The sequence below is a fragment of the Oncorhynchus mykiss genome, chromosome 10 (genome assembly GCF_013265735.2).
Source record: "Oncorhynchus mykiss isolate Arlee chromosome 10, USDA_OmykA_1.1, whole genome shotgun sequence".
NCBI classification, from domain to species: domain Eukaryota; kingdom Metazoa; phylum Chordata; class Actinopteri; order Salmoniformes; family Salmonidae; genus Oncorhynchus; species Oncorhynchus mykiss.
The window spans coordinates 78,445,665-78,464,033 of NC_048574.1; the positions used below are offsets into that span (position 1 = coordinate 78,445,665).

The window sequence follows — 18,369 nt, forward strand, 5'->3', positions numbered from 1 at the left end:
CACTAACGGCCAGTAGATTTCCTGTCACTACCATATTTGGTAGTGAACGGAAAGGCTAAGCGGATGCTTTACATTTTATACATCCGGTGAAATGTCTGTCTCATTGTTCTATCTGTGATTTTAGTGTTGGCTCTGTAACTATCAAACGCTAGTTACCTAACTGCCATAAGCTTGCGGTCTTTCAATGCCTATGGTATTTCTTTGTTCGAATATCCTCATACAGTAAATGCTACATCTTATATATATAAAGTATTAAATTGTTATTAGGACCGTCATTGAAAGAGACAACATCCAACAGTAGCTAGCCTGCTAACGGTAGCTAGCTAGCTTCCTAGCCTTTTGCTGAGTTGGATCGTAACACTGACCCACTTGAACAAAAGTACCTAAATGTTACGAACTCTTAACTGTAGCTAGCTACACATAGACAGTTTGCTATGATGTCTGAAGCCATCATAACCTTCCAGTCTCAGCTCTCCGGAGTCATGGAGACTGTATTCAAGGCTGCTATGTACGAGATCACCAGGCTGGTGGACGATAGCTTCCTGAAGGAGATGTCCCGCAGCCGGGAGCAGGTCGAGTCACTGAAGAAGCGGCTGCAGTGGTCAGAGAACAGACGCAGGGATAGGGACAAAGAGCGAGACCGGAGGGGGAAGTGTGCGGACTGTGGGAGAGCTGACGAGGAAGCCGAGGAGAGAAGCTCTGGAACCTCACAGACAGGTGAAAAGAGAGACATCAAAACACATATCTACAATGTACAAAACATTAGGAACACCTGCTCTTTCCATGACCGACTAAAAAAACCGGAAAGCTATTTCCCCTAATTAATGTCACTTATTAAATCCACTTTAAGTGTCGATGAAAGGGGTGAGACAGGTTAAATATTAATTTTTAATCCTTGAGACATGGATTGTGTATGTGTGCCAAGACAAAATATTGAAGTGCCTTTGATGGGTATGGTAGTAGGTGCCAGGCGCACTGGTTTGAGTGTGTCCAGAACTGCAATGCTGCTTGGTTTTTCATGCTCAACAGTTTTCCATGTGTATCAAGAATGGTCCACCACCCAAAGGATATCCAGCTAACTTCACACAACTGTGGGATGCATTGGAGTCGACGTGGGCCAGCATCCCTTTGGAACGCTTTCAACACCTTCTAGAGTCCATGCCCCAGACAAATGAATGCTGTTCTGAGGGAAAATTGGGTTGCAAATCTATATATATATATATATATATATATATATATATATATATATATATATGTATGTATATGTATATATATATATATATATATATATATATATATATATGTATATGTATATATGTGTATATATATATGTATGTATATGTATATATGTGTATATATATATGTATGTATATGTATATATGTGTATATACATATATATGTATGTATATGTATATATGTGTATATACATATATATATATATATATATATATATATATGTATATGTATATATGTGTATATACATATATATATATATATGTGTATATATATATATGTATATATGTGTATATACATATATATATATATATATATATATATATATATGTGTATATATATATATATATGTGTATATATATATATGTATATATGTGTATATACATATATATATATATATGTGTATATATATATATGTATATATGTGTATATATATATATGTATATATATATATATATATGTGTATGTATATATGTATGTATATATACTATATACAGTACCAGTCAAAAGTTTGGACACTCCTACTCATTTAAGGGTTTTTCTTTATTTCTTTTACTGTTTTCAACATTTTTGAATGATAGTGAAGACACCAAAACTATGAAATAACACATGGAATCATGTAGTAACCAAAAAAGTGTTAAACAAATCACAAAATATTTTATATTTGAGATTCTTCAAAGTAGCCACCCTTTGCCTTGATGACAGCTTTGCACACTCTTGGCATTCTCTCAACCAGCTTCACCTGGAATGCTTTTCCAACAGTCTTGAAGGAGTTCCCACGTGTGGTGAGCACTTGTTGGCTAATTTACCTTCACTCTACGGTTCAACTCATCCCAAACCATTTCTATTGGGTTGAGGTCGGGTGATTGTGTAGGCCAGGTTATCTGATGCAACACTCCATCACTCTCCTTCTTGGTCAAATAGCCCTTTCTAAATTAATCACAGACAGTGTCACCAGCAAAGCACCATCATACCACCTCCTCCATGCTTCATTTACCCGACCTCAAACCAATTGAGATGGTTTTGGATGAGTTGCAGCCAACAAGTCCTCAGCATATGTGTTTCTTCATAGTTTTGATATCTTCACTATTATTCTACAATGTAGAAAATTGTACAAATAAAGAAAAACCCTTGAAGGAGTAGGTGTGTCCAAACTTTTGACTGGTACTGTACATACATACAATCAGTGGAGGCTGCTGAGGGATGGAAGGCTCATAATAATGGCTGGAACGGAGTAAATGGAATGACATCAAACTCATGGAAACCATGTTTGAAGTATTTGATACCATTCCATTGATTCTGCTCCAGCCATTACTATGAGCCCCAATTAGGGTGCCCCCAACCTCCTGTGATAAATATTGAATCACTCTGAAGTGGGGCTGCTGTAATGTGTACATTCCATACTTTAGTGATCAGACAGAATTGGTTTAAGAAAGGAGTCAGTCATGGGTGGTGGCATCTTAATAAGATGTTTCCTTTCCTTCATCTGATGTGAGGTGACTCCATTATCCACAATGTTACTTTCCTTTTACTCCAAATGAAACGTTCTCTTTGTTTACCTGTGGCCAGGTGTGGAGAGGGGGCGTGGCCTGAAGCAGGAGAAGGTACCAGGGGAGGAGTGGAGCAGCTGTGGGGGCGTGGCCAGGGAAACAGCCTTAAATGATCTGGAGGAGGCTGAGGCCACCAGCCCTAGGAGAATCTCTGAGGTAGGCAGGGGACTGACTAAACATCTGTGGGGGGTGTGGTGTTACAGAATGTTCAGGTGGAAATATATTGTACATAACAGATTGTCTGTCACAAAGAATAGGGCAGCCATTTTCAAACCTCTCCTCATATTTGAACTGTTCCAGAACTTAAACACTTCATTCAACTTGTCAACAAATCATCAAGTCCTTCACTACTTGAATCAAGTATGCTAGTTCAGGACTACGACAAAGTTGTGAGATGTCTGGGGGTACCAGAGGAGAGTTCTGAATATAGAACCATCATGTCAGCTCTATTCAATCACTGTCAGTTTATCCATCATTTAGTCAGAATCATTTGCTCTTCCAGTCCACAGAGGTCGGAGGTCAGAAGCTGGACAGTCTGCTGAAAGAGGAGCCTCTCCACAACACTGAGCTACAGGAGAGATGGGGCGTCTGCCTGGATGGTGAGTTGAGGAGTTTACCACAAATATAACACAGACAATAACCTACTTTTTATGATGATGAGAAGGATAACAAGAGTAACTATAATAGTATGCTGTTTCATTTCAAATGTATTCATTATTATACATGGAAAGTCAACTTGAAACTGTAAGTAGTCATTTAACATTACAGTTACTCTACTACCGTTTCTAGTAATTCTAATGTCTTAAATATTAATGCTTCTAATGCCTCATGTCCCTTGTGTTTTCAGGGGCCGATGGTTCAGACATCTCGGGGCCCAGTAAGAGTTTTATTCAGCAGGATCTACAGCGGTGCCAGGATGACTGGGCTTCTGGTCTAGACCAGGGGCCTGAACCACCGGGCCCCGAGGGAGACCCAGGAGACGCCAGCCAACCTCTCTACCGCCCCCGCTACAGCATGGAGGAACTGGGGGTCGGCTTTGAGAAGTCTGGTTACGGCAGTAGTGGTAGTGGCGACCATCTTCTAGACATGGAAGGGCTGGATAGGCTTCCTGATTCCCAGTCTCGTCTGGGGGGGCTGAGCTACAGAGCTGCAGGTCACTACCAGGTGGACCTGGGGGGGTCTGAGGGGGGAGACCATCACCATCGCTCCCACATGCCTCGCTCCCATCGGAGCCGGAAGGAGCAGGTGGGGTCGCCAATGCCATCCCCCCACCCGGAGGTGGGAGACCTGAACTGCCTGTTGATCAATGAGGAGGGTTACCTGCAGGACTCCAGTGTCTTGTATCCTGAACACGGTGTCCCAGAGTCAGGTAGTAGAGCCGGCCACAGGGGGCTAACCTCCATCCACTCTGGAAGCTCAGCCCACAACAACAACACAGAGAGCCTGTATGGTGCTGCTGACGACTTTGGACTCTCTTTAAACCTCAGAGATCGTTCACAAGAGCAGGTAACAGGAGGAGGGGGGAGGCGTCATGCCTGCAATCAATGTACTATGACCTTCCCAGACTCTGGTTCTCTCAAGGTCCACAAGCAGAAACACAAAACTGGGAGAGGGTCGAGTACAGGGTCAGGGTCTGTGCCTCTGTACTCCTGCACCCAGTGCGGTAAGACCTTCACCCAGGCCTGCAACCTCAAGGTCCACCAGCGAGTCCACCAGGCCAAGGGACTCCACCTCTGCAGCCACTGCGGCAAGGGCTTCACCTCCTTCTCCGACCTGAAGAGGCACAAGTGCAGCCAGACCACAGACAAGCCCTACTGCTGCTCCATCTGTGGGAACAAGTTCAGTCGGCTCTGGAACCTGAAGGTGCATCAGCGCATTCACACGCAGGAGAAACCCCACTGCTGCAATATGTGTGACAAGAGCTTCACGCGGGCAGACATTTTGAAAGTGCACCTGCGCACCCACACTGGGGAGAGACCGTACTGCTGTTCTGTCTGTGGACTCAGCTTCAAACGACTGGCACATCTGAAGTCACACCAGCGCAAACACAGGCCAAATCTCCTGGACTGATTTTGTTATTGATACATTTTTTTGTTATATAGCAGACACTTACAATTGCTTCATTAATCTTCGGACTAGTTTTATTATTTTATTTGACATTGAGAACATTTCTTGTGGTCAGTTCTTTATTAATAAGGACATTGAAAATATGACCATGTTTGCTGTGATCTAGTGTACAATAAATTAGGCGGCTCTGCTATTCTTACAACTTTGCCCAGTCAAAAAGACGGAACTACTTTTCTATGAGTTCTGATCCTTCTAGCCTTGATTTTCATTTTTATAACATATACAGTATTTCACTTTTTAACATGTATAGTTTTTACTAGGTGTTGTCCAATGAATTCTGTAACCCTCTTCAAATCAGGTTTGATTGGAAAATGCTGTTCAAATGAGGGCATGCATTATCAAATCTTTGTACTCCCTGACTAAGGCCATGCAGCCGAAACGCGTCTGAGTTTGTAATCTTTGTTTTCATTTAACATGCCGTACAAATGAAGGCATTTTAATGAATTATTTTCAGAGTGCCTTGGTCCTGCTTTATTTTTGATGAAAATATGAACGGTTGTAAATCTGTGTGTTGGTTAAGAATTCACACCATACATGGACTGTCTATGAATTGTCTGTCAAAATGATCATGCCAACCTAACAAACATCTGAATATGGGGCATTCATGTGCTCGTGGGAAGTCGTAAGTCTGCCATGATTGTGTTCAAGTGCATTTAAAGTCTGACCAATTCTTCAACCAATAAGATTTTAGATATCTGGATTGCTAGCTAACATTGCTAAAAAATAAAGTTAGCTTGTGACGTGTTGATAGGACGGTTCAGCATGAACAACAAAATAATCAATCAACAATAAGATAGTATAGTCCTGTCAGAGTCAACAGTCTCAGTTCGAAACCTTAGTCCTACCAGAACCTTTGGTTGAGAGTGTGAGTCCTTAAATGGAAGTCCAAGACCAAATAAATGTTTGTAACCCAAAGGAAGCCCCCCCTCAAAAAGGTAATCCAACGAGATCTAAATTTAAAAGCAATAATCCAACAGAAAAGACACAATGGGCCACATTCCCCTGCGCTATGTCTAGATATTTTCACTAGCGCCAGGACAACACCTGTATCGAGATATTTTTTTAGATGACAAAAATGAAAACATGGAGCAGACTTAACCTTTTAGTCCTTTAAAAACCTGCTGTATGTAAAATACTGTGTGCTATAGCTTGGAAAATAAATACATGGGACTCTGGATGACAACATAGTGATGTTTGTTTAGGACTGTTTTGCTAAAGAACTCCACTTTACTGTTTTGTTTCCTTATCACGACACTGGTGTCATCCAGGCCTCTAATTTTCATCAAAACAGTGGACCGTGATAGGAAAGAGGCCTACAAATTCCTCTTAGCACACAGCAAACAATGCTACCTCTCTCTGCAGTCAATTCAAGATGGCACCTGTGGGGTGGACACGCCTCCCCACCACACCCATATCTGCAACCTTAAAGGCCAACTGCATAATAACTGCCAATTATATTCCCAACACAGTACGTTAACATGGACAAGACTAAGTACATACAGCAAAACATTATTTAGATTTATTTTAGGGGCAATGTTTCATTTCACTTTCACATTATGCTTTCTTGGTAAAGCATGTTATAAGCTAGCTTGCTTAACATTGACAATATGGTCAAACTATCTACAGTACACTGAACAAAAAATATGAATGGAACATGTACAGTGTTGGTCTCGTGTTTCATGAGCTGAAATAAAAGATCCCAGAAATGTTCCATATGCACAAAAAGCTTACTTTAACATTTGTTTACATCCTTGTTAGTGAGCGCTTCTCCTTTTGCCAAGATAATCCATCCACCTGACAGGTGTGGCACATGAAGAATCTGATTCAACAGCATGATCATTATGCAGGTGCACCACGTGCTGGGGACAATAAAAGGCCACTCTAAAATGTGCTGTTTTGTCTCACAACACAATGCCACAGATGTTTCAAGTTTTGAGGGAGCGTACAATTGGCATGCTGACTGCAGGAATGTCCACCAGAGCTGTTGCCTGAGAATTTAATGTTCATTCTTCTACCATAAGCCACATCTAACATTGTTTTAGAGAATTTAGCTGTATATCCAACCGACCTCACAACCGAAGACCATGTGTATGGCGTTGTGTGGGCTAGCAGTTTGCTGATGTCAACGTTGTGAACAGAGTGCCCAATAGAGGCGGTGTGGTTATTGTATGGGGAGGCATAAGCTATGGACAACGAACACGGTTATTGCATTTTATCAATGGCAATTTGAATGCAAAAAAATACCGTGACGAGATCCTGAGGCCCATTGTGAGGCACCTTTTTTTTAAAGGTATATGACCAACAGATGCATAGCTGTATTCCAAATAATGTGAAATCCATAGATTAAGGCCAAATTAATGTATTTTAATTGACTGATTTCCTCATGTGAAATGTAACTCTGCAACATATTTGAAATTGTTTATAATTTTGTTCAGTATACATTATACAAATTGATACATTTTGTAGATGTCAAACATTTGTTTGTTCTCATCTTTTGGTTGAAAAGATGAAGGGTCAGTGGTGAAACATGCAACTGGAGTAACAACATCCCCCCCCCCCCCCCCCCCCCCCCCTCTTAATTATGACTTAGAGGGTCATTCAAGTGAAACTTCCCAGTCTTTCAAGTAAGTAGCTTAAACCTGCAGAACATAAAAACCATGACCATGACATAAAAACCATAAACTTGATTTCAGGCATCTAACTTACCTAATGAATAACAAATGACAAGTAACCAGAATTTCTGTTGTTTTTTTAAAACAATTAATCAACTGCTAATTCAAAATCAACTTTTTATTTTCTACACTTTTACTACATCTTTCTGTCATGGCATGATTCTTCCAAACAACAAAAGCGACTGTAAATGTTAATCAGCAAAGGCTTTAATACGTGTAATCAATCAATACATAAAAACATAAAAGTACAAGTCCTTCCCAATCCCTGTGAAACTAAATCAAATCAAATGTATTTATATAGCCCTTCGTACATCAGCTGATATCTCAAAGTGCTGTATAGAAACCCAGCCTAAAACCCCAAACAGCAAGCAATATGCACATTATTGGGATCCCTGTTTAATACGAACTAACACAGCTGGGTTTTGAATTCACAGCTAAGAGAGAGGGAGCACTATAGTGGGCACTAATATTTGATATGTTAACACACAGTATATTATATATACATCACATGAGACTAAGCAGTTAGCCTATTAAAATGTTTATCTGACTCCATAAAGATAATGAATATGTACACACGACTATGGTTGAGTTACAGTAATAGACAATGAAGAAAATACTGAGAATGGAATTATAAATATACGTGCATTTAATTCATGGATTCAGCTTAAAGCTTAAATTACAAGTAAATTCTGACATAAAAAAAACGGTTATTTTGAACGCAGTATTTGCTGCATACTGCAGTTATACTGCACTGTGACTGCAATCTTTTTTCGTAAGGGCACTGCTGCAACATGACCATAAACGTTGCATCTGAAACAGCGGAGTGGATTCTGCACAAAATTTCTAACAGGATAACTGATATAACCTAACAGTCCAATTGGATAGAAACCTAGTTTTGGACACCCTATTCCTAGTCCACTCCACTTTGGACCAGGGCCCGCATAGGGCTGAGTGGAGGGCGGGATAAATCGCTTCGGTGTAGATTTCCTGTAAATCATTTACACAATAAATAGCCTACAACGGCACTGATCAGTATTCGAATCGTATAATAATAGCCGAATTAAATTTCGAATCTTATTTACAGTAAACGTACAGATGTTTTGTTCAAAGAAAGGTCGTATTTTCTCTCATCGTTCCAATGTAGATTGTCCTACTACTCGATCCGTAGGTTTGTTTCCGGAAAGTCTATTGTTTTTGTGTATGCTTTTTGCGTTGGCTCTAACTAGCTAACAAGCTAACTGCCATCTCTCATTATCTCTGTTATTTATATTTATTACAATAGCCTCATGTACATTAACTGCTGCATCTTATCTCTCGAAATGATAAAAACGTATTACTAGGACAGTCACTGAGTCAGACAACAACTTCCAATAGTAGCTAGATTTGCTAGCCTGTTAACACAGACAGAAGGGTTTAGTTTCCAGTATATTTGCTGCAAACATTAGCTTCCTATCATTTTTTTTGACTCGATCGCAGGACTGATTCGCCTGTACAAAAGTAACTAAACGTTACGAATTCGTAACTGTATCTAGTTACACATAGACAGTTTGCTATGATGTCCGAAGCCACCTTAACCTTCCAGTCTCAGCTCTCCGGAGTCATGGAGACGGTATTCAAGGCTGCTATGTACGAGATCACAAGGCTGGTGGACGATAGCTTCATGAAGGAAGTGTCCCGGAGCCGGGAGCAGGTCGAGTCCCTGAAGAAGCGGCTGCAGTGGTCGGAGAACAGACGCAGGGATAGGGACAGAGAGGGAGGCCGTATCGGGAAGTGTGCGGACTGTGGAAGAGCTAACGACGAAGCCAAGGAGAGAAGCTCTGGAGCCTCACAGACAGGTATAGAGAGAGACATCTAAAGACAGTATCTCTCTCTCTCTCTCTCTGTCTCTCTCTCTCTCTGTCTCTGTCTCTCTCTGTGTAACTACAAGTCAATCACACTTCTGTGAAATCAAACTGTCCACTTAGGAAGCAACACTGATTGACAATACATTTCACATGCTGTTGTGCAAATGGAATAGAAAACAGGTGGAAATTATAGACATTTAGCAAGACACCCCCAATAAAGGAGTGGTTCTGCAGGTGGGGACCACAGACCACTTCTCAGTTCCTATGCTTCCTGGCTGATGTTTTGGTCACTTTTGAATGCTGGCAGGGCTTTCACTCTAGTGGTAGCATGAGACGGACTCTACAACCCACACAAGTGGCTCAGGTAGTGCAGCTCATCCAGGATGGCACATCAATGGGAGGTGTGGCAAGAAGGTTTGCTGTGTCTGTCAGCGTAGTGTCCAGAGCATGGAGGCGCTACCAAGAGACAGGCCAGTACATCAGGAGACTTGGAGGAGGCCGTAGGAGGGCAACAACCCAGCAGCAGGACCGCTACCTCCGCCTTTGTGCAAGGAGGAGCAGGAGGAGCACTGCCAGAGCCCTGCAAAATGACCTCCAGCAGGCCACAAATGTGCATGTGTCTGCTCAAACGGTCAGAAACAGACTCCATGAGGGTGGTATGAGGGCCCGACGTCCACAGGTGGGGGTTGGGCTTACAGCCCAACACCGTGCAGGACGTTTGGCATTTGCCAGAGAACACCAAGATTGGCAAATTCGCCACTGTCGCCCTGTGCTCTTCACAGATGAAAGCAGGTTCACACTGAGCACGTGACAGATGTGACAGTCTGGAGACGCCGTGGAGAACGTTCTGCTGCCTGCAACATCCTCCAGCATGACCGGTTTGGCGGTGAGTCAGTCATGGTATGGGGTGGCATTTCTTTGGGGGGGGGCCGCACAGCCCTCCATGTGCTCGCCAGAGGTAGCCTGACTGCCATTAGGTACCGAGATGAGATCCTCAGACCCCTTGTGAGACCATATGCTGGTGTGGTTGGCCCTGGGTTCCTCCTAATGCAAGACAATGACAAGACCTCATGTGGCTGGAGTGTCAGCAATTCCTGCAAGAGCAAGGCTCCAATTGAGCACATCATGTCTCGCTCCATCCACCAATGCCACGTTGCACCACAGACTGTCCAGGAGTTGGCGGATGCTTTAGTCCAGGTCTGGGAGATCCCTCAGGAGACCATCCGCCACCTCATCAGGAGCATGCCTAGGCGTTGTAGGGAGGTCATACAGGCACGTGGAGGCCACACACACTACTGAGCCTCATTTTGACTTGTTTTAAGGACATTACATCAAAGTTGGATCAGCCTGTAATGTGGTTTTCCACTTTCATTTTGAGTGTGACTCCAAATCCAGACCTCCATGGGTTGATAAATTTGATTTCCATTGATAATTTGTGTGTGATTTTGTTGTCAGCACATTTAACTATGTAAAGAAAAAAGTATTTAATAAGAATATTTCATTCATTCAGATCTAGGATGTGATATTTTAGCGTTCCCTTTATTTTTTTGAGCAGTGTATATATATTTATATATATATATATAATATAAATATATAATATATATATATATATATGACACACACAGTACCAGTCAAAATTTTGGACCCACCTACTCATTCAAGGGTTTTTTGTTATTTTTACTATTGTCTATAACACATATGGAATCATGTAGTAAGCAAAAAAGTGTTAAATAAATCTAAATATTTTAGATTCTTCAAAGTAGCCAGCCTTTGCCTTGATGACAGCTTTGCACACTCTTGGCATTATCTCAACCAGCTTCACCTGGAATGCTTTTCAACCAGTCTTGAAGGAGTTCCCACATGCTGAGCACTTGTTGGCTGCTTTTCCTTTACTCTGTGGTCCAACTCATCCAAAACCATTTCAATTCGGTTTAGGTCGGGTGATCAGCCTGACTAACCGGTGTCTGTATGTAGCCTCGCTACTGTATATAGCCTCGCTACTGTATATAGCCTGTCTTTTTACTGTTGTTTTATTTCTTTACTTACCTGTTGTTCACCCAACACCATTTTTGCACTATTGGTTAGAGCCTGTAAGTAAGCATTTCACTGTAAGATCTACTACATCTGTTGTATTCGGCGCACGTGACAAATCAACTTTGATTTGATTGTGGAGGCCAGGTCATCTGATGCAGCACTCAATCACTCTCATTCTAGGTCAAATAGCCCTTATGTAACCGGTGTGAAATGGCTAGCTAGTTAGCGGGGTGTGTGTTAATAGTGTTTCAATCAGTGACATCACTCGCTCGGAGACCTTGAAGTAGTTGTTCCCCCTGCTCTGCAAGGGCCGCAGCTTTTGTGGAGCGATGGGTAACGGTGCTTTGTGGGTGACTTATTGATGTGTGCCTGGTTCGAGAGGGTGTCTGGTTCGAGCCCAGGTAGGGGTGAGGAGAGGGACGGAAGCAAAATTGTTACACTTACACAGCCTGGAGGTGTGTTGGGTGTTTGTCCTGTTGGAAAAACAAATGAGTCCCACTAAGCACAAACCAGATGGGATGGCGTATCGCTGCAGAGTACTGTGGTAGCCATGCTGGTTAAGTGTGCCTTGAATTCTAAATAAATCACAAACAGTGTACCAGTAAAGCACCATCACACCACCTCCTCCATGCTTCATGGTGGGAACCACAAATGCAGAGATCCTCCGTTCACCTACTCTGCGTCTCACAAAGACACGGCAGTTGGAACCAAAACTCTCAAACTTGGACTCATCAGACCAAAGGACATATTTCCACCGGTCTAATGTCCATTGCTCGTGTTTCTTGGCCCAAGCAAGTCTTCTTATTGGTGTCCTTTAGTAGTCGTTTCTTTGCAGCAATTTGACCATGAAGGCCTAATTCACGCAGTCTCCTCTGAACAGTTGATGTTGAGATGTGTCTGTTACTTGAACTCTGTGAAGTATTTATTTAAGCAGCAATTTCTGAGGCTGGTAACACTAATGATCTCATCCTCTGCAGAAGAGGTAACTCTGGGTCTTCCTTTCCTGTGGCGGTCCTCATGAGAGCCAGTTTCATCATAGCACTTGATGGTTTTTGCAAAGGCACTTGAAGAAACTTTCAAAGTTCTTGAAATTCTCCGGATTGACTGATCTTCATGTCTTAAAGTAAATAGGGATATCTTCTGTATACCTTGTCACAACGTAACTGATTGCCTCAAACGCATTAAGAAGGAAAGAAATTCCACAAATTAATTTTTAACAAGGCACACATGTTAATTGAAATGCACTCCAGTTGACTACCTCAGAGGCTGAGAGAATGCCAAGAGTGTGCAAATCTGTCAAAGGGTGGCCACTTTTTTGGTTACTACATGATTCCATATGTGTTATTTCATAGTTTTGATGTATTCACTATTATTCTACAATGTAGAAAATAGTACAAATAAAGAAACTCTTGAATGAGTATGTGTCCAAACTTTTGACTGGTACTCTTACCTAATCTATCCATCTATCCATCCATCCATACATACATACATACATACATACAGTCGTGGCCAAAAGTTTTGAGAATGACACAAATATTAATTTTCACAAAGTCTGCTTCCTCAGTTTGTATGATGGCAATTTGCATATACTCCAGAATGTTATGAAGAGTGATCAGATGAATTGTAAAGTCCCTATTTGCCATGAAAATGAACTGAATCCCCCAATAACATTTCCACTGCATTTCTGCCCTGCCACAAAAGGACCAGCTGACATCATGTCAGTGATTCTCTCGTTAACACAGGTGTGAGTGTTGACGAGGACAAGGCTGGGGATCACTCAGTCATGCTGATTGAGTTCGAATAACAGCCTGGAAGCTTCAAAGGGAGGGTGGTGCTTGGAATCATTGTTCATCCTCTGTCAACCATGGTTACCTGCAAGGAATAAAGCTTGTCCGGAGAAGACAAGGTGAGCGCTACCATCAGACCTGTGTCATGCCAACAGTAAAGCATCCTGAGACCATTCATGTGTGGGGTTGCTTCTCAGCCAAGGGAGTGGGCTCACTCACAATTGTGTCTAAGAACACAGCCATGAATAAAGAATGGTACCAACACGTCCTCCGAGAGCAACTTCTCCCAACCATCCAGGAACAGTTTGGTGACGAACAATGCCTTTCCCAGCATGATGGAGCACCTTGCCATAAGGCCACTAAGTGGCAGTGTTTTTACAACTAATGCCGGTTTGCCTGAGGCTGATGCCGTGCAGGTGTTTTTACACATGCATATACAAACACTCTCATTCAAATAAACACATACAAGATCACACACATTCATGTAATAGTGCCAGACATGCACACAAACATATAAAGTAGTTATTGCTGTTATGATTTTAGGTGTCCTTGATGTCATTTTTAAATGTATTATTTTGTTTTATTTGTTTGCTGTTTTCTTCTGTCTTTTCCTTTTTTTCTCTGTAGTTCATTCTCTTGGTTGTTGGTGTTTTGGGGGGTTCTTGGGGGTGGGGAATGGAATGAATTGTATTTTATTATTTTTGGAAGGAGGAAAAAAATGTGATAACTAAACATAAATATTTTGGTTCCATGGCCAGGAAACTCCCCAGACCTTAATCCCATTGAGAACTTGTGGTCAATCCTCAAGAGGCGGGTGGACAAACAAAAACCCACAAATTCTGACAAACGCCAAGCATTGATTATGCAAGAATGGGCTGTCATCAGTCAGGATGTGGCCCAGAAGTTAATTGACAGCATGCCAGGGTGGTTTGCAGAGGTCTTGAAAAAGAAGGGTCAACACTGAAAATATTGACTCTTTGCATCAACTTCATGTAATTGTCAATAAAAGCCTTTGACACTTATGAAATGCTTGTAGTTATACTTCAGTATTCCATAGTAACATCTGACAAAAATATCTAAAGACACTGAAGCAGCAAACTTTTTGGAAATTAATATTTGTGTCATTCTCAAAACCTTTGGCCACGACTGTACAGTGCATTCGGAAAGTATTCAGACCCCTTGACTTTTTCCACATTTTGCTATGTTACAGCCTTATTCAAACATTTATTAAATAAATGTTTTTCTCAACAATCTACACACAATATCCCATAATGACAAAAACACATTTCTTGAAATGTTTGCAAATGTATTAAACATAGACAGGAATACCTTATTTACATAAGTATTCTGACCTTTGCTCTGAGGTTCGAAATTGAGCTCAGGTGCATCCTGTTTCCATTGATCATCCTTAAGATTTTTCTACAACTTGATTGGAGTCCACCTGTGGTAAATTCAATTGATTGGACATGATTTGGAAAGACACACACCTGTCTATATAAGGTTTCACAGTTGACAGTGCATGTCATAGCAAAAACTAGCCCTGAGGTTGAAAGAATTGTTCATAGAGCTCAGAGACAGGATTGTGTCGAGGCACAGATCTGGGGGAAGGGTACCAAAACATTTCTGCAGCATTGAAGGTCCCCAAGAACACAATGGCCTCCATCTTAAATGGAAGAAGTTTGGAAGCACCAAGACTCTTCCTAGAGCTGGCCGCCTGGCCAAACTGAGCAATCGTGGATGAAGTGTCTTGGTCTGGGAAGTGACCAAGAACCTGATGGTCACTCTGACAGTTCCTCTGTGGAGATGGTTGTCCTTCTGGAAGGTTCTCCCGTCTCTTCAGCACTCCACCAATCAGGCCTTTATCGTAGAGTGGCCAGACGGAAGCCACTCCTCAGTAAAAGGCACATGACAGCCCACTTGGCGTTTGCCAAAAAGTACCTAAAAAACAAGATTCTTTGGTCTGATGAAACGAAGAGTGAACTCTTTGGCCCGAATGCCAAGTGTCACGTTTGGAGGAAACTTGGCACCATCCCTACGGTGAAGCATGGTAGTGGCAGGATCATGCTGTGGAGATGTTTTTCAGCAGCTGTGTCTGGGAGACGAGCCAGGTTCGAGGGGAAAGATGAATGGAGCAAAGTACAGAGAGATCCTTGATGAAAACCTGCTCCAGAGCGCTCAGGACCTCAGACTGGGGGCGAAGGTTCACCTTCCAACAGGACAACAACCCTAAGCACACATCCAAGACAATGCAGTTGCTTCGGGACAAGTCTCTGAGTGGCCCAGCCAGAGCTCGGACTTGAACCCGATCGAACATCTCTGGAGAGACCTGAAAATAGCTGTGCTGCGACTCTCCCCTTCACACCTGACAGAGCTTGAGAGGATCTGCAGAGAAGAATGGGGGAAACTCCCCAAATCCAGGTGTACCAAGCTTGTAGCATCATACCCAAGAATACTCAAGGCTGTATTCGCTGCTTCAACAAAGTACAGAGTAAAGGGTCTGAATACTTATGTAAATGTGATATCAGTTTATTTTTAATACATTTGCAAACTTTTCTGAAAACCTTGTTTTGTTTTGTCATTGTGAGGTATTGTGTGTAGATTGATGAGGGGTAAAAAACAATTCGATCCATTTTGAAATAAGGCTGGGGTATAACAAATTGTGTGAAAAGTCAAGGGGTCTGAATACTTTCCGAATGCACCGTATATATGGAGGAATCACTCTGAAGTTTGGCTGCTGTAATGTGTACCTTCCATACTTTGGTGATCACTGACCAGACAGTTGAGTTGGTGGTAAGATGCTTTATTTCCTCCTCTGCACTGATGCGAGGAGACTCCATTATTCACAATTCAGCTTTCCTTTTAGTTGAGATAAATGTTACTCTTTGTTTACCTGTGGCCAGGTGTGGAGAGGGGGCGTGGCCTGAAGCAGGAGAAGGTACTAGGGGAGGAGTGGAGCAGCTGTGGGGGCGTGGCCGGGGAAACAACCTTCCATGACCTGGAGGAGGCTGAGGCCATCAGCCCTAGGAGAACCTCTGAGGTAAGTAGGGGACTGAATAAACACCAGTGTTATAGAACCTTCAGATAAAAATGTACTGTGCAGAACAGATTAGAACTGATTGTCAGGAAGAATAGGGGACCATCATGTCAGGTTTATTCATTCACTGCCAGTTTATCCATCGTTTAGTTAGAATCAACTTCTTAATTTCCTTTTGCAGCCCGCAGACGTCGGAGGTCAAAAGCTGGACAGCCTGCTGAAAGAGGAAGCTCTCCACAACACTGAACTACAGGAGAGATGGGGCGTCTGCCTGGACGGTGAGTTGTTTACAACAAACACAACAGGCCATCTTTATGATGAGAATGAAAAGGAGTAGCTTCTAATATGTTGTTATTGGTATTATAATAAATCAACTTGAAACTAAGTTCAAATTTAGCATTAGTTATTCTACCACAGTTTCTACTATTGACAATGCCTCTAATGCTAATGCTTCTAATACCTCATGTCTCCTGTGTTCTTCAGGGGCCGACGGTTCAGACGTCTCGGGGCCCAGTAAGAGTTTCAGTGAGCAGGAGCTGCAGCAGTGCCAGGATGACTGGGGGTCTGGTCTAGACCAGGATCCTGAACCATCGGGTCCCGAGGGAGACTCAGTGGACCCCACCGACCCTCTCTACCGCCCCCGCTACAGCATGGAGGAACTGGGGGTCAGCTTTGAAAAGTCTGGTTACGGCAGTAGTGGTAGTGGCGACCATCTTCTAGACATGGAAGGGCTGGATAGGCTTCCTGGTTCTCCGTCTCGTCTGGGGGGACTGAGCTACGGAGCTGCAGGTCACTACCAGGTGAACCTGGGGGGGTCTGAGGGGGGAGACCATCACCATCGCTCCCACACGCCTGGCCCCCATCGGAGCCAGAGGGAGCAGGTGGGGTCGCCAATGCCATCCCCCCACCCGGAGGTGGGAGACCTGAACTGCCTGTTGATCAACGAGGAGGGGTACCCTGAACACGGTGTTCCGGACTTGGGTAGTAGATCCGGCCACAGGGGGCTAACCTCCATCCACTCTGGGAGCTCAGCCCACAACAACAACACAGAGAGCCTGTATGGTGCTGCTGACGACTTTGGACACTCTTTAAACCTCAGAGATCGTTCACAAGAGCAGGTAACAGGAGGAGAGGGGAGGCATCATGCCTGCAATCAATGTTCAATGATCTTCCCAGATTCTGGTTCCCTCAAGGCCCACAAGCAGAAACACAAAACTGGGAGATGGTCGAATTCAGGGCCAGGGACTCCATACTCCCGCACTCAGTGCGGTAAGACCTTCACCCAGGCCTGCAACATCAAGGTGCAAGCCGAGGGCCGCCACCTCTGCAGCCAGTGTGGCAAGGGCTTCACCTCCTTCTCTGACCTGAAGAGGCACACATGCAGCCAGACGGCAGACAAGCCCTACTGCTGCTCTCTCTGCGGGAACAAGTTCAGTCGGCTCTGGAACCTCAAGCTGCACCGACGCATTCACACACAGGAGAAACCCCACCGCTGCACCATGTGTGACAAGAGCTTCACACGGGCGGACATTTTGAAAGTCCACAAGCGCACCCACACCGGGGAGAGACCGTACTGCTGCGCTGTATGTGGACTCCGCTTCAAACAACTGAACCATCTGAAGTCACACCAGCACAAACACAGGCCGGATCTCCTGAGCAGAGTGGTGGTCTAGAAAACTGTTTAATTTGACAATGAGAACAATTTTTGGGGTGATCAATTGCTTTTTAATAAGGACATTGAAAATATGAACTGTTGGAAATCCATGTTAAATAAGAATGTATGCCTTAAATTATAGACTATGAATTGTCTGTCATAATGACCATGTCAACCTAACAAACATTTGAATATAGGGCATTCATGTGCTTATGGGATGGTGTAAGTCTGCCATGATTGTGTTCAAGTGCTTTTTGATGTCAGACCAATAAAAAGCTTTGCTTACCATTGACAATATGGTCAAACTTATTGTAATTTTTTTATGTTTTGGGTGAAAGGTCAGTAGTAAAATGTCAACTCCGGGAACAAGATTTTGGCAGTTTGTAATTACGACCTGGAGGTTTAAGTCCAGCCCAGATTTTTATATAAAAACA

General features: G+C 43.0%; 2 protein-coding genes across 2 annotated transcripts; both read left to right on the top strand.

Annotated features, from left to right (window-relative positions):
• Positions 1-80: 80 nt before the first annotated feature.
• Positions 81-6,593, top strand: LOC118936487 (zinc finger protein 628-like). Its single transcript, XM_036934068.1, has 4 exons — positions 81-717; positions 2,803-2,939; positions 3,286-3,382; positions 3,631-6,593. Exons 1-4 carry the CDS (start codon positions 435-437, stop codon positions 4,851-4,853), a joined length of 1,740 nt encoding a protein of 579 aa, XP_036789963.1. The 5' UTR covers positions 81-434; the 3' UTR covers positions 4,854-6,593.
• Positions 6,594-8,345: 1,752 nt separating this feature from the next.
• LOC110497230 (zinc finger protein 628) lies at positions 8,346-18,208 on the top strand. Its single transcript, XM_021573231.2, has 4 exons — positions 8,346-9,417; positions 16,148-16,284; positions 16,463-16,559; positions 16,765-18,208. Exons 1-4 carry the CDS (start codon positions 9,135-9,137, stop codon positions 17,952-17,954), a joined length of 1,707 nt encoding a protein of 568 aa, XP_021428906.2. The 5' UTR covers positions 8,346-9,134; the 3' UTR covers positions 17,955-18,208.
• Positions 18,209-18,369: the final 161 nt, after the last annotated feature.

What these genes read in the sequence shown, in the direction of transcription:
- LOC110497230 (XM_021573231.2), top strand. Translation starts at nt 9,135, where the DNA reads ATGATGTCCGAAGCCACCTTAACCTTCCAGTCTCAGCTCTCCGGAGTC. An exon ending in GCCCTAGGAGAACCTCTGAG is followed by an intron (nt 16,285 to 16,462) that starts GTAAGTAGGGGA and finishes TTCCTTTTGCAG; the next exon opens with CCCGCAGACGTCGGAGGTCA. An exon ending in ATGGGGCGTCTGCCTGGACG is followed by an intron (nt 16,560 to 16,764) that starts GTGAGTTGTTTA and finishes TGTGTTCTTCAG; the next exon opens with GGGCCGACGGTTCAGACGTC.
- LOC118936487 (XM_036934068.1), top strand. Translation starts at nt 435, where the DNA reads ATGATGTCTGAAGCCATCATAACCTTCCAGTCTCAGCTCTCCGGAGTC. An exon ending in CTCTGGAACCTCACAGACAG is followed by an intron (nt 718 to 2,802) that starts GTGAAAAGAGAG and finishes ACCTGTGGCCAG; the next exon opens with GTGTGGAGAGGGGGCGTGGC. An exon ending in ATGGGGCGTCTGCCTGGATG is followed by an intron (nt 3,383 to 3,630) that starts GTGAGTTGAGGA and finishes TTGTGTTTTCAG; the next exon opens with GGGCCGATGGTTCAGACATC.